Source organism: Vanessa cardui, chromosome 8 (assembly GCF_905220365.1).
Source record: "Vanessa cardui chromosome 8, ilVanCard2.1, whole genome shotgun sequence".
NCBI classification, from domain to species: domain Eukaryota; kingdom Metazoa; phylum Arthropoda; class Insecta; order Lepidoptera; family Nymphalidae; genus Vanessa; species Vanessa cardui.
The window spans coordinates 5,969,378-5,985,754 of NC_061130.1; the positions used below are offsets into that span (position 1 = coordinate 5,969,378).

Below are 16,377 nucleotides of genomic sequence, written 5' to 3' on the forward strand. Positions count from 1 at the left end.
ATCACGGTTGATTTGTTGTTTTTGTTGAAAATTTCATAAACATATACATATATCACAAATATAGTCGAACTTGAATTGGCAAACATAGTAAAGCACTTGGGACTAGAAATTTAAACGCAATTATAAAATATTGTCATCCAGCATCGTTAATTTGAATAAATAGTAATAAAACGTTATATAATACATCTGTAAATATATATTATATATTGTTTACAAAATCATGATCGAACAGAATATTCTAAAACCTGAAATAATTGAAATATAAAAAGTTAATTTATTATTAATCCTAGAAAACGACATTTTTTTATTTTCGTGATGTTTTTTAACAATATTTTAGTAAATAATTAAAATCTTAATATTATCCAATTATTAATAGACAAACATATATAATATGTAATATTATGTCGGACATCGCTGCCATAGCTTAATATTAAAATTTCAGATTATTGAATGATTTTCCCCTTTGTGTTTAGGTTAGACGCCCTTTTCCTTAAGGGGATACTATTCCTTTCCTTTAAAGGGGCAAGGCTGTAGACCACATGTTGTATTTTTATATTTGCTGAAGCAATGTAAAATACTGAAGTATTCTCATTTTTTATTTTAACAATATAAAAATAGTAATTGAAAATTTATTCGTGATCTAATTAAATTATTAAGACAAACTTTGTAATATTATGAATATGTCCAATTGTAAATGAAGCAATAAAGAGAAAATAAATATTCGTGGAATCTTCAAATAGAAACTTTGAACGAACCAGCTACTTGGCTAGTGTTGATACAAAAATTTTATATCATTTCTTTTTAAAGTTTTCCATTAAGATAGCGCTGCAGACATTTAAATTGTGTTTTTAGTTAAATTGTTCAGGCTTTTATATAAAATTTTGAATAATTATTAATAAATTAGAATTACTTGCAGCATGATTTCATTTATTGTATTTGTGTTTTAGTAGCATTGATTGTTCGAATACAGATATGTACATTTCTTATCACAGCAAATATTCTGCCAAAAAACAAATAATTTTGTCGACAGTCTCTCGATTTACTGAATTCTCTGAAGACTGCACCGCTCCTACTTTCATTATTATTTGACTATAAGCTCCATGGTTAGGTCATGTTTTTTTTAGGTATACTTTGGTGGACGAGCATATGGGCCACCTGATGGTAAGTGGTCACTATCACACACAACTAGTATCTGTCGTGTGTTACAAGTAGTATATATATATATAAATATAATAAAGTTAAGATATTTGTTTGTTATTTTAAAATAAGTTAATTTAATTTATATAATATGTATACATGACACATATAACATTTTTCTCAATTTTTCCTGTCTGTCTGTTTGTTCCGGCTAATCTCTAGTAAGGTCGGATTTTAACGGACTTTCACTGGCTGATAGCTGCAACTTTAAATTTAGAATTATAATAAATTCACGCTGCAATGTTCAAACAGAGTCCCATGCCGCGCGCAACCCTCGCGGTTGCCACCACTCCGCCCTTACGTCTGGTGCTTTCCATCAACGACTTAATATCACAAAACGAAACGAAGTCGTGGGCACAGCTGTTCGCTACAGTCGCTATATAAAATAAAAACAAAATGTTGTGTAACTTGATAAACAATGAAAATAAAACTAGTTATAACGGATTTGAATCGCGTATATTAATTATTTTTGACATCCCGACGTTTCGACCACTTTACAGCGTTCGTGGTCACGGGTAGACTGATTTAAGACAACATTAAACAATGAAAAGTTTGCGGGCATTGAGCGCGAAATAATCATAATAGTACTTTATATTTTAATTTTTAACTTACTGTTTATGTTAACAGAGTTCCTAAAAAGATTTCATAAATAATTTTTACTCATGAGTTTTTTTTATATCTATAGTTATGTAAATATGTGATTAATAAGGTGATAAACTTTTATTTACTTTAACTTTATAAAAAAAATAACTCAGCTAATTTAATAATTATTTAATTTAATAGAAAATGATCTTCTTCTAGAGTTTGTTTAGAAATTGCATCTTCAAAACATTCTTTTAACGGTCGCTTAGTTTTCGCAAACTCCGCGAGTGCCTTCTGTAATGTATTTGATTTCAACGTTGAAAGGTTTGTAGCGTAGCCTAGAGCTGCAAATACACGGATGAAAGCTGTCGTACATCCAGAACCTGAAAATGAAATAATCAAGATTAATTGAAATATATTAAACCCAAATAAGGTAAATATCGTGTTAAATTAAAAAAAAATGTATGTTCTCTCAAATGTAATCAATATTGTAGGTCAAGGGAAAACCGTTTACTTTTTTTTTTTATTCATTTATTTTAAAGAGGGTTTTTTCTGTAAGAAAATGCCACCCTCATAGTGCTTACAAAACATTAAACTTAACAAATTGATTAATTACATCGATTCTCAAAAACACCATCCACTAATTTGTACAAAACTTGCGCTGGTTCTGATGTAGGGTCAGCGAGGACACTATTACATGCCCCCACCTCCCCGCAATAATTGATTAAACGTAAAAAAGAAATGCTATCAGTCTCATTCCGAGCACACTCCATTATTACGTGGTACGTGTCTTCTATGCTGTTACATACACTACAGTTAGGTGAAGGTGTTTTACCCATAAGAAAACCAAAGTTATTTAATGGAATGTGGCCGGAACGAAGGCGAAGAAACCGTTTACTTAAATATATTATTATTGAATAGGGAAAAATTAATGATGAGAGATTTCACAATGAAGCGAAATGGTTCAGTGGGTTTAACAAGTCAATCTTAAGCGAAGATTCTTTGTTCAAACCCAGCGAGCAGCGCTCAATAGCTGGGCGGCGAAAGAAAACATCGTGAAGAAATCTGCTTGGGACGAATAAAAATACCAACTTTTTATCTCAGTAAACTTGAAGACCACAAGGAGAGAATAATTTATCCCAGCAGTGGGACTTACTAAAGACTATATACTATACTTTTCAATTCGCATTATCTCACCATAGGTTCCGTATTCTCCTGATTTGTAATCGTGAGGATAAATATAATGATATTCAGGCCAGAAGGTCCTATTTAGTAAGAAGACCGTGTTTGAGTCTGGTGGGTACCTGGAAAAATATTTTAAAATAAATATTGGACAGCATCACACCCATTACTCTGATTTCCAAAGTAAGTAGATGAAGCACTTATGTTATGGAAAATCAGAAGTAACGAGGGTACTACAAACACTCAAACCCAAGACAATATAGAAAACTAATGGACTTTTTCTACATCGACTCGGCCGGGAATCGAACCCAGAACCACTGTGTACACACTACACGACTACGGAGGTCGTCAAAAAATTTAACACTTTCTTTGAATCTTACGTAACGTAAATTTTGCTATTGATTGATATTAATTATTCTAATTCTAAAAACAAGTCTATATTTAAATATCATTTTTCATAATAACCATAAAAAATCTATTTTTAATTTCATATTTGCAAAAATTTAGATAAGTGCCGGCTAGGTGGGCAAAAATCACAAGACGAAATATAACAATGATAGCGAAAGATCAGCAGTCTTACTTTTCGCCTTCTTTTAGTCCCCAAAGGCAAACACCGCTTTCCAGCAACCAAGAGCCATGTAGCACGAGCGCATATCGGAGGAAGCCTATCACGAATACTGTGCTCAAAACTGTCTCATCCCAGTATTCCAGCGGCGCATTCAGAGGAAGGAGCAGAAATAAAATTCCGTATAGTACCCAATAGAATCTGAAATCAATTAATTATTAAACCATTTCAAGTGTGTTTATTTATTTAAAAGGTACATCAACATCACAAATATTCAGCACTTATAAATAACAGATAAAACAAAAAAAAAATTAGGACCTGATATGAGTGACAATTACAGATGTACACAACATTCACACAAAGAAAAAAATAAAACTTATTGTCTACCTGTTGAATTTAAGTAATAATTAAAAAAATATATTAAAGAAAAATCATAAGACCTAATATACAAAACTAATATATAAAACCACACATAAAAAACCACAAACGAAAAATAGAACAATTATATCTCAGGAACATTTTATCACTTTTTATCACTGTACAGTGATAAAATGTGACTACAGACGAAATTTTTTATTGATAGATTTTTTCTTAAATCTGGGCAAGGCATCAGAAAATATGTCAAGATGCGGGATCTTAGGACATAGTTGTACTCAGAGCAAAGTCTATTCATAGGACAATGTTTGCCGACATTGGTGCGGGAGACCGTTGTATGAAATATTTTATAAATAGGAGGTGTGTTGTAAGTAACAAGCTAAAATTTTTTCACCTTTCTAGGAGGTGTGTTGTAAGTGACAAGCTAAAATTTGTTAACAAATTTAAACGTATAATTATCGTCTGTAATAAAAATGTTATACATATTAATGCAATTTTTATTGCGAGTAGGAAGTACCATAGCTGTATAATTAGTTACAAAGTGTAGTCTACGATTTAAATTAATCTAACTTAATTATAAAAATAAGCATAAAAATGTAAAGCAGGATGAAAAAACTCTGTTACGCTATTTTATTATACATCTGTAGTCAAGAGAGGTCATACCGAGTTTACTGTTTTCAAAATATTTGGATCATAAATTCAAATATTTATCAGTTATTTTATGAAAAATACTACATTTTGTACAGTATCTTTTGTTCGATTCATATGACAATTTCTATACAATTGGAAATAAAACCCATAGAAAATATGCACGGAATACATAATAATAGCGTCATGATTCTTATATCGACCGACCTGACTACAATGGTTGTGCTTATACACACATACGTTAAACTCACACAAGCTTAAATTTAATAGAAAGTTACAAGCCCTCTTAATTTTTATATATAAAATATTATTTGATTTTATATATGCTGTTGGAATTTATATAGACTTGATTTTTTTATTGCTTAAGAAATATATTATATTGTTATGATTAATATTTAAGATCGCGAAAGCCAGAATAATTTCATATTTCACCCGCGAATCCCTTACACGTCCCTCATAGTACGAGATCTCATTTCTATGCTGATTGTATCTAGAGAACGACCAGTGTTGTATTCTTTTCGGTACTTTGCAAATTATTGTGAAGAATGTTAATTTTAATAACATTATGTTCTATGAATTATTATATAACGGATAAAGACAATTTTCTTCATCTTCTCGTCTCAATGGATCAACTTATTTAAGATACGTATAATTTTGAAGAACGCGTGGTTTGCGACAAATATCAACTTTCTCGAATAGAAAATATAGTAAGCGATTTTTCAAAATAAACTTATAGCAAAGGGAATTCGAATGCAATCATTTGTTTGGACTTTCTCTTAAATAATTTTACTATCGTACGTTGTGACATTCTTCGTGATTTTTCCCGTCAAGAAAATGTTCGTATTTTATGTTTTGGATAATGGTTGTATTTAGTTTCTCATATCAGATTTAATCTTTTACTTGGATCTTAATTTAAATGTTCAAAACCGTGTCAGTTATTAGAATAAAAAATTAAAACAATAAAAATTAAAACTTCAATAAAATCAACAGATTACTAGCAACTTGTTTAAAAAGAATAAAGAAAAATATGGCCAGCAATTAGAATATCATTGATGGCCAGTATACGAATTGAAATAAAAAGCATATTTACCTTTTTTGGAACATTACAACAGAGTCTTCTTCAAGGTCTGACATATCGATTGAGTTTTTCAATGCGGTTCCGTATTCGCTAATTGATCTTATTCTTGTAGCTAAATGTGCGTGGAAAAATCCCTTTGTTGTATCATAGGGGTCCGAATCTGTTTTAAAATACGCGTGGTGAAATCTATGATTTTGTACCCAATCGTATATTGGACCCTGTAAAATAAAAAGTCGATGTTAAGGCTCATCGTAATTATATATAATTGTTATAATTATTATAATTGTTTTAAAATTTAAACTTTTCGTTTACTGATTGTCACAATTTCTTTAGTAAATAATTTTATATTAATGACTATGACTGATATGAGCCGAGATGGCCCAGTGATTAAAACGCGTGCATCTTAACCAATGATGGCGGGTTCAAACCCTGGCAGGCACCACTGAATATTCATATTATTAATTTGTGTTTATAATTCATCTCGTGGTGAAGGAAAACATCGTGAGGCTACCTGCATGTGTTAGACACATTTGATATAAATTTTGCCACATGTGTACTCCACCAACCTTAACCTTTCCAAAAACCTTCTCCTCAATGGGAGAGGATGCCTTAGCCCAGCAGTGGGAAATTGACAGGCTGTTGACTTGATGAGTTATATCAATGACATTGAGATGGAACATTGGAAATTTACTGAGTTAGTCCTAAAATAATGATCGAAATTGATGAATAAAAAAAATGGTATATTATTTATGGAACTTACTAGTCCGGCCATAGTTTGACAAAGCATAAGTACGATTCGGAGCTCTACGCTGGCCTTATACGTTCGATGAGCCCATAGTCTGTGTGCACCCGCCGTTACGCCTAATATAGGTATTAGTGTAAGAAATACCACTGAAAATAAATGCATATTATTGTTAATTATGAGCTGTATTACGATGCTGTTATGATAACAAATATGTAGATTTTAGTATCTTATCGAACTTATATTCAAGAGTGAAAGTCTGGCCAGTTCGGCTTAGTATTAAAATGCGTCTGATTAAGGGGGCATTCATTTATTACGTGAGACATTTTTAACCTCCTCCCCCTTTTATACGATAAAATAAGAATAGGCCGACTCTCTCCCCCCTGTTTAATATTTATTACTTAAGAATCTAAAGAAAAAAAAATTAATACACGTGTAGTTGATTTTTTTTATGTAACAATTTTTGAATAGCTACGAAGACAAAAAATAAGTACAACAAAAAACTATCTTTTGTTCATTTACTTTTGATGATTAAAGTCATTTTTTTTAAATATCGTTTGACACGTTATTCTTTAAGCAATGTATTATTTCTACGAATGTCAATTTTATGATGAGAAAGATAGATAGAAATCAAGTGTCAGTTCAATGCTGTTGTAGTTAACAGATATGATATTAACGCGCAAAAAGTGAAGACTAGAAAACGTCCTAATTAGGACGTTTACCTTTAGTCGTTTTACGTAGTAATACGTTATAATACATCATAATTACGTAGTAATACGTTTTGCGTAATTAAAACATCTGTTTATCCCTTTTACTTATTGTTTTTATCAAGCTATCCTTTTTAATTGTAACGAAATGTAAAATATACAGTCCCCGGCGCGGCACACTTTTTTCTGTTGTTTAGTATGGATATAACATATCTGTATATTCTAATAAAGAATATCATTGGTGTCAGTTCATATTGTTTCAATTTTTAAAAGTAAGACCGAACTCTGGTAATCTTGAAATGTAGTGTTTCTTCTTAAGTAGTGATTAAACTTTACTCAAAATATGCATTTATAGTGTATAACAATTTAATTGAGAACGCTTCAACGCATCGTGGGAAGACTTATGTATTCTATCGTTAGAAGATAATAAACAAGTGAAACTTTGATTATGCATTGTGCATGAGTTCTCTGTATTGGAGAGTATCGATAATGTTGTTACCTAATATGATGGAATTTAATAGATTTATATAAAAAATAAATTTGTAACGATAGTGAAATGATACTCACAGAATAGGACGGTAAGTAGTTTCGCTTCGAAGACAAAACACCAAATGCCGTACAAAGACAGGAGGTGTATGTGTATGAAGAAAAGTACCGCCGGCCAATTGGGTTCTTTTACTTTACTCAGCTTCGACAGATCCTCTGCTGATGTCGCAGTCATTTTTAACGGTGTATCTGAAACTGTTGTAAAAGGAAATTTTGTTAGCAACAGCTGCTATAAAGAAGTTGGTAAATTCCAGCTATTTATATAATAAAAGAGGAAATTTCTTTTTTTTCTGAATGCCTAACTCAAATAGCTACATTTGTACGGTTCACTTGCAATATTTTTATGACTACATATATAATTCGGCCTACGTTTTAAGTATAAAATTTACAATTAGAGCAAAGATAGAGTTGACCGAGAACGTGACGCAAAATAGCATTCAAACCATACCTATTCTTAATTCTTTAATAAATGAACTATTTACACCTTAATATGCCACGACATCAATTCTAAAACACCTAGCACATCCCTGGATCACACAATATACATTATACATAACACTAAATTTAAAATACATAAACTTATACGAGATGAAAGTTGAAATAAACAAGTAGCTACGCTTCGCTGATATTTTACACGCTTTAAGACTATTGATGAGACAGGTGATAAGTTCGTATTGTGTTGTGAATAAATAGTTTAAGGTATATAACTTTAATAACTTATAACTAATTTTTATTTAAATAAATTGTGAGAATGTGCCAAACAACAATAATAAGTATTGTTCTGTTCCGGTTTCAAGGCTGAGAGAGCTGTAACTACCGGCCCTAGGAACGTCACATCTTAGTTCCCAAGGTTGGCGGCGCATTGGCGATGTAAAGAATGGCTAACGCTTCTTATAACCCTAATGTCTACGGGTGACCATTTACCATCAGGTGGCCCAATTTTCCGCCTACATATTTTAGAAAATAAGTTTGTCCGCCTTGAAACTACAAAGATAAATATTCGACATAAATTGGTTACATTATTTTTGTATCTAGAGAGTAAAACCGACGATACTTATCTTTTCCGTTATAAGTATACGACAATAATTCCTACAAAATTTTCTGTATTATTGGTAACCAATAATGTTACGTGAAAACAACACGAATAAAAACGTGTAAATGATTATTCAATTGAAATGCTAAATATATGCTAAATTAATTTTAAATTTGAGTAAATAAGTAAAAATATATAAAACACAATACAAAATTAAAGTCATAAGTTAATGAACAATATAAATAAAAATACCCACGTCACTTTGGTACGCAAACGAATCTATCACTACCTCGATTAGTGTTTTCTGGACTTTATTTATACATATATTATAATATATTAATTGTAATACCATAAATAATACAAAACAGGCGTATCGCCAACAAAATGTTTACATGTATAAACATTAGTTTATTTTTTTCAACCGGTATACATCACTACTAAGTGTTGCTGATTGGCGGTGAATATTTGATGACGGTTTCTCACAAAGTATACCGAGAAAATATTTAATAATAATATAATTTACATTGTGTTGCTGACTGAAAATATTGACATGAAGACACATAAGAAACGATAAATAAAACAAAAGAAAGATACAGATTACATCGTTTGAAAATCGTAATAATTGTTTCGATTCAACAGTAGGTACACATTAAACCATTATAAAACTGTAATTCCCTTTGTCTTTACGGCTACAAATAAAGCGATATTTCTTTATTTAAAATGATTATTGAATATATAAATCACAATGTAACGTAAATAATTAATAGCCAGTTCATGCTTGAAATTATTGTGCAAAGGTATTTTGTATACCTACTTGTGATTAATTCTTGTGACGGACAAATTGTAACATGTAACGATAGGTTACAATAAACTGACCCTTGTATAATTGATTAGTACTTACATGCAAGACGCGAAAGCACTTATACTATTCAACTCATTACAATTACTCGACTAGTACACGACACAAGAAAAAGTTAATCAATCGATATCGATTCAGTGAGAAACATATTAATGTCGAACACTAGTAGGTAGACAGACTATCGCGTGTGGATGTGTGCAACCGTAGCGAAGCATTAATTTGTCGTAGGTATCGCAATTGACTTTTATGTATACGTATGTATCGTTCGCTTGCTATATTCAAGCATTGTATTATGCAACGCTGGATTCTTGAGTGAGTTTTTATTTACGCTGATTTTGCAAATTCTAAATATTTACGAACAATTAAGTATTTCGGTTCACTACTAAATTATTGTTAAGGTTTCAAATGATAACAATTTACTTGCATCTTTGTTGTATTAATCTTGCAAATGACAGAGATATTATGATTCTGTGGAACATTGATGCCGCACTTATGTTTTAGTAACGGAGAGCTATAATAGCGCTTGGAAGTATATTTTATAGAGTCGATACAATCATTTTCTACTGGTATTGTTTTTTATAATTGTGTATTATAAGTAATTATACAAATATTACAATGTAAAGTCTTCCGGAAACAACAACAAAAAACATTATATAATCCATCACAGAGTTTAAAAAAGTACGCCAGCAATCACGTTAATTTGCTTTCTAGTTGTTAATGTAGTTTGACTAAAGGCTCAATAATGTAAAGCATATGTGATCCAATAGTTTTGATATCGTCTAATAATAACTTTTAAAATAAATGAATCATAACAACTTTAAAACGATTATTATATTACTGGCGATGCGTCCCGGCTTCACACTGGTAGAATTTTTTTACATAGAAAATATTAAATGGGTATTTTACTTTATTTTAACGTTTATTAATTTATTTCATTTTGTATTATATGTGTACATCTCAAATAAGAATTATTTTGAAGATAAATATTTTGTTTTAGACAGTTTCCACTACTCGTTTTGCAGTTAACGATTGTTTTTAATTGCGTGTAATTTGGAATCGGTGATATCTACCATATAATCTATTAGAAAGATATTGTATTACAGACAAATTTATTCATTATAAAATACTGAAGGTAACTATAATGCTCATCTGGATAGATAGAGCATAAAATATTATCATAGTTTTTGCCATTTCACACCCAGTATATAGCTTTTCAACCGACTTCCAAAAGGAGGAGGTTATCAATTCGTCTGTATTTTTTTTTTCTATAAGTGAAATGCGAAAATCCTTTGATTGGCTTAGGTAGCAAAGATACTGTAAGAGTCAGGAGGCGAGTTTGATTTATACTATTATAGATCATCAAGCTGTGACCGCTTGGAATCATTATTTAAAGATAAAAATCTTATTATTACTGAAATCGAACATACTTTGTTACTTCTAGATTAATAAGCGAAATAATTATCAATTAAAATAGATTTAGTTTATCGATTACAGACATACAAATCTATCCACTTTATAATACTAGTAGTATAGATAATGCGTATTATAATATAATTGTAGGTGATAATACTCAGCGACTAAAAATAACGAGCGTCTATAAAACTAATTGGTTTATTTCATGACTTGGTTTAATTATACAGATTTGCTTCATAGCCGTGTTATTTTAATGAATTGCATTTTATAAAAATCCTCGATTCAATTATAACATTAGAATAATTATGGACTTATGAATTGTAATTTTATTTGTTGTATCACTTCGTAAGTCACTTGTTTTACGAAGCAAAGTGTAAGGGTTCTCAGTTATTTAAAAAAAAATAATTATTACTTACTTAATTGGGATATCTATAATTTAAATTTACAATCACTCCTTTTTATACAAATACTATAGGAGTATTATTCCATCTTAAAGCGGAGGAATTGGGTGGGGTACGCCTATATGAAAGATTTGCTTGAAAAAAGAAACATTAAAATTTTAATATTTATTTTGCCCGTACGAATTCAGGGCAAGTACCACTTACTAGCCCAGAATTTGTATTTATGTAAATCAAAGTAACGTATTTAAATTTGTGCAAAAAGCGAAAATTTCTTAAGAGACCAATTTACGTCTTATGAAAAATAAACATATTAAATTTTTTATTTTCGTAAAAAAAAATCGTTGGCAAAGGTATTTTGCAAGATAAACTCGAAATCAACCCTAGAACGAAATATCAGAGAGAAATATACCCTAGAATGCGAACGTGAATTATCAGAAAGAAGGTATGCGACATTTACTAAATTATTTACTAAATGTATAAGACATACGGATCATAATGGCGTGTCACCGTTACTCGATTGGCGACATTAGAAGTGAATTTTTATAGTATCGCATTGGCGGTGTGTGCATACGAGTAGATCTATAACTCATTACATAGTATAAAACAAAGTCAAAGTCATACAACGGAGCTGCGTAATTTTAAACATACATACTTTTTTTAAATAGTTGTTTTTAATAGATAGAGTGATTCCAGAGAATGTTTATCGTATATGCTAGCATGCATGCCACTATAGTAAAGAAACCCTGACTGACACAAATTAATTACCTTAAATACATTGTGTATTTAACATAGATCAATATGGTCTTTATTATTTAATTTAAATGAATACTTTCGAAGATATTATGGATTTAAAACGCAGGGACATAGTGGTTTATATGTGCGGAATGTATATTATTCCGCACACCTTTGTTAATTTAATTTATATATAAATAATTCTTAGAACTCAGTATCCGGTTTTGACTTAAAAAACGCTATAAGCACGGGTACTTTATTTTGTAAATGTATGTTTGTATGTTTGTCCAAGAATTTTTGGTACACTTCAGCTTAGCGAACAGTGTAACATTCATTAACGTCAGTCTAGATCACAAGCTGTTCCTAGCTTTGAAGTCTTCTATTTTTATATATATATATATTTTAAATGCGGTTTAAAATTCAGTTGGCCCTTTCATCCCGTCAATATTTTACGTCTGCATAAAATAAAATAAAAAATTGTTGAATAGCAATAAGTAATATCATTATATATATTTGCAAAGTGTTTTTATTAATAATATTGACCTTAATATCGGACAATCTCTTCATAAAATGGCTAGGAATTTGTAACTTTATTAATATATTTATAGCAGGCTCGTTCAATTATTTGTATATGTTGTAAGTATCACAGTGTATTTGAGAAAGACTATGTACGAGAAAGATGTTAAGTATTAATAAAATATATGCTTTTAATTAATTTTGAATATTATGTTTACATTTAGTCATGTATGTTAAAAGTTAGTTGTAAGTAATAATGCTGAACTTGATATCAAAAGGGACTGTTGAACTGAGTATATAATTTCAACTCGATATAGAAGTCAAAACAGATAGTGGGTCGGACAAAAAAGTGATCCTATAAGGGTTCCGTTTTCCCCTTCGTAATACGGAACCCTAAAAGTGCTCTATTTGATATTTTTGTTTCCGAATTATTGTTAAGATAAAAGATTAATTGTGGTTTACATGTTAACAACCTTAGTTACCATAGCAAATGTTTTTATGCGCATTAATGTTTCTATATACATAAATTAAATGTTTTTTATTAACTACTAGATTTTAGCTATTGACGTCAAACCAAAATTATTTTGGCCTAGCCACCCGTCCTAACATTCTCGACTTTACCTAGCGCTAGTTATTAACTAATTAGATTATATTATATAAATTTTGTCTATAAAATATTAGTATATGTAGTTGCTAACTTTAATAAAGACACAAATTATGTAACAAATGTTTAAGTTTAAGGAAATAAAAAAGTAAAAAATTGTAATATAACTAACAGAGCGACATAGTCACAAATGGTGACTAAGCTCTTAAAATAAATAAATTAAAAAAAAAAAAAAAAAAAACTTCAATAAAGACACTTTCAAGACCTATTTCTTAGTTGAATCGTTAGGCAACTGTTTGTCGTTTGGATCGACAATATTATCTCCGACAACGTCGATTATATATTTTATCCTACCATATACTCTTTTTTCCAGAGAAAAATCCCCCCACGTCATGTCAGGGGGTATGAGCAACCTGCCGATGTCCAGGACGACCCTAAAGCACCAGAACACCTACTAAAAAGCCCCCCATCAGTCTCTTCGGCGGGCTTTCGAATACTATCGTGCCGCCCTGAAATTCAGCCCAATGCAGGTTAATTCCTTAGGGGGATTCCAGACCTACCCTACCATGTAACCGTTCTTGGAAAAATCACGCTTCCCAACGCGCATGTGGGACTCACCATTGGTCTTGACGAATTATAAATAATATTAACCACTTAAAGTATAAGCTTGAATTTCTATTTTCTTATTTTTTTAGGAAAGAGTATATTATTTCTATTTGTACCAGGTTAAGTAATTCATTGATCATGACCGGTTTCGGTCACGGCGGTCAATATCAAGGAAAACCTGGCTGTTCTTCTATGAAATTGCCTACGCATTACACACTATTGTGCACAAGTACTGGGGCACACTCTATTTAGAGCACTCGGGCAGAATCTCGGGATGCATGGCCTTATATTATCATATAATATTGAGGCAGTCAATGTAATTTCGGAATGTGTGAAAGTGATTCGACTTCACGTTTATGGACTTAAGATATTATTTCTAAGCACAAGGTCATACAGCGGTTTAAGTGAATTGAAAATTGATTCAACATAACTAGGTTGTCATAAATGATGATAATATTAAACTGTTAAAGTTATATAGGCAATAGCTCTTTATTGGTCAACCATTATACAACATTAACCCAGGAAGTGTTAATATTTTTAAAGATGGTTTATTGTTAAAATTTTTACTACGTAGGCTTAGAGAGTTGGTAGATGACATAAATAGAAAAACCCAATGCAAAGTAAGGATACGCGTCATTGATCGCGATATACGTATATAATTAAACTGCGCTAAATCTCATATTACTTCGTACGAAAAAGCAGTACAAAGTTCACGTATCTCATTGATTACACTTTAACCTATGTATATTTATATTAATATTATAAACGTGAAAGTAACTCTCTCTGTCTGTCGCTCTTTCTCAACTAAACCGCTGAAGCAAATTTTAAGAAATATAGTATGAAGCAAACATGACCTGTAAAGAAGAAAGTACAAAGGCTATTTTTGCCTAACACATGAGCGAAGCCGCGACGACTATTAGTGCCGTTAATTTTGGCTATAATTTAATTTATATATATTTTATTTCTAATTTGATGATGTAAGTTATTTTTTTTGTAGGAAGACGATAATTTTGAAAACTTAATACTTATATTTATTTATTTCGGAGGTCAGATCATATTTTAAAATTTAGATAACGAATTAATGTTTATATTTGTAGTTTTTGCTAGAGACAACAGAACAGGTATATGTAATTTAATTTTGTCTATAGATATTTTTTTTTTAAATTAATTTTGATCTAATATTTTTATTTGAAAACGATTTGGTTCAATATGAGACTTCAATTTATGTCATGTATAAATGGCTTTTACTTGTACGAATATGAAAATATATTTATAAGCTAATTTATATTATTTGTTTACTTATAATTCTAACTGGATTTTTGTTCAAGTTATTCCAACTATACACCTTATTTAAATACAATACCTTCATTAGCCTTTGGCCTTTTTTCTATCACGGGCGGCGCTATCCAAAGGTTATTAAGAATAAACATTGAAAGTTCAATAACATTACATAGTATAATTTACTTCAAATTAAATACGATCAATAAATATGTGATGAAAAAACATCAAAGATTATTGGATGAAAACGGACCAAATTAATACATCGTTTAACAAAACTGTACAAATAACTTTTACGCTATCAATATGATTATTAATATTGTATTTAGTTTGTTGTATAAAAATCAATAGCCCGGAAATGACCTACTGTTGGAAAAGTTACCCTTACCCGCATAAAGATAAGCCTTAGAGCATTTTCTAACTGTGCTATATATAGTAGAATATCATCAGGCACACGCTTTATCTCAATGTTTTTTTCACAGATAAACATGAAATTAGTATAAGCACAAATAAACCCTAAGCAAAATCAATGGTGCTTGCTGAGACTACCTTAATCTATATATAATGTTTTAGCTTGTTATATAATAATATAACTATTACGACTGCTAATAAAGATACCAATAAAAAGTTCATATACTCTAGAATTTATATGTTAGTAATTCAATTGCATAATTTGCAATTGAATTAAACTTTTTTTGAGCATTTCAGTATTTGCTTAAATTTAAGTAAAGCTATAACAAAAATGATTTACTTACCCATACCAAGGCACCCGTTTTGGGAACCGTCGAACGCGTCCGCGTTTACGGTTTTTGTCACTTGAATTGCAATACAATGACTGGTACAAAAGTCGTCAGTATTAACTAATAAATATTTATTATTTAAAATAAGGCAACATTACACTGTAAGCGGTGCTGTAATATATTAGGTTGGGGAAAAAGTCTTTTCGCATATAGTATGTATGAACTTGTAATAAAATCTCTTTGGCTATACCATTTGTATCTGGCTGGTTTTGGTATCATTAAAAAGTTTTAATTTTAAAGAAGGCACTTCCAAATTCAAATTAGGAATTTGTGTGATTTTCATTTGTTTTTGTTGTTGTTAAAATGAGTGAATCTAAAGAAGAAATTCGATACATTTTAAAATTTTACTATAAAAAAGGAAAAATTGCAACTCAAGCCGCGAAAAAAATTTGTGATGTTTATGGACCTAATGCAGTATCTGTGAGAGTAGCGCAAGTTTGGTTTAAGCGTTTTCAAGAAGGAAATTTTGATATCAAAGATGCATCTCGCTCTGGTCGCCCTGTTACGGACAAA

At 30.5% G+C, this 16,377-nt stretch overlaps 1 protein-coding gene across 5 annotated transcripts; it reads right to left on the reverse strand.

Annotated features, from left to right (window-relative positions):
- Window positions 1-1,953: 1,953 nt before the first annotated feature.
- Window positions 1,954-15,884, reverse strand: LOC124532113 (acyl-CoA Delta-9 desaturase). 5 transcript variants are annotated; one of them, XM_047106811.1, is made up of 7 exons: window positions 15,820-15,884; window positions 7,644-7,817; window positions 6,388-6,518; window positions 5,640-5,845; window positions 3,542-3,727; window positions 2,977-3,083; window positions 1,954-2,162 (listed from the first exon to the last, which is right to left on the reverse strand). In XM_047106811.1, the coding sequence occupies exons 1-7, from the start codon at window positions 15,821-15,823 to the stop codon at window positions 1,969-1,971; spliced, it is 1,002 nt and encodes a 333-aa protein (XP_046962767.1). In that variant the 5' UTR covers window positions 15,824-15,884; the 3' UTR covers window positions 1,954-1,968. The 5 variants fall into 5 exon arrangements, with proteins under 5 accessions (XP_046962767.1, XP_046962768.1, XP_046962772.1 ...); XM_047106812.1 differs by lacking the exon at window positions 15,820-15,884 and adding an exon at window positions 9,557-9,736; XM_047106816.1 differs by lacking the exon at window positions 15,820-15,884 and adding an exon at window positions 9,470-9,488.
- Window positions 15,885-16,377: the final 493 nt, after the last annotated feature.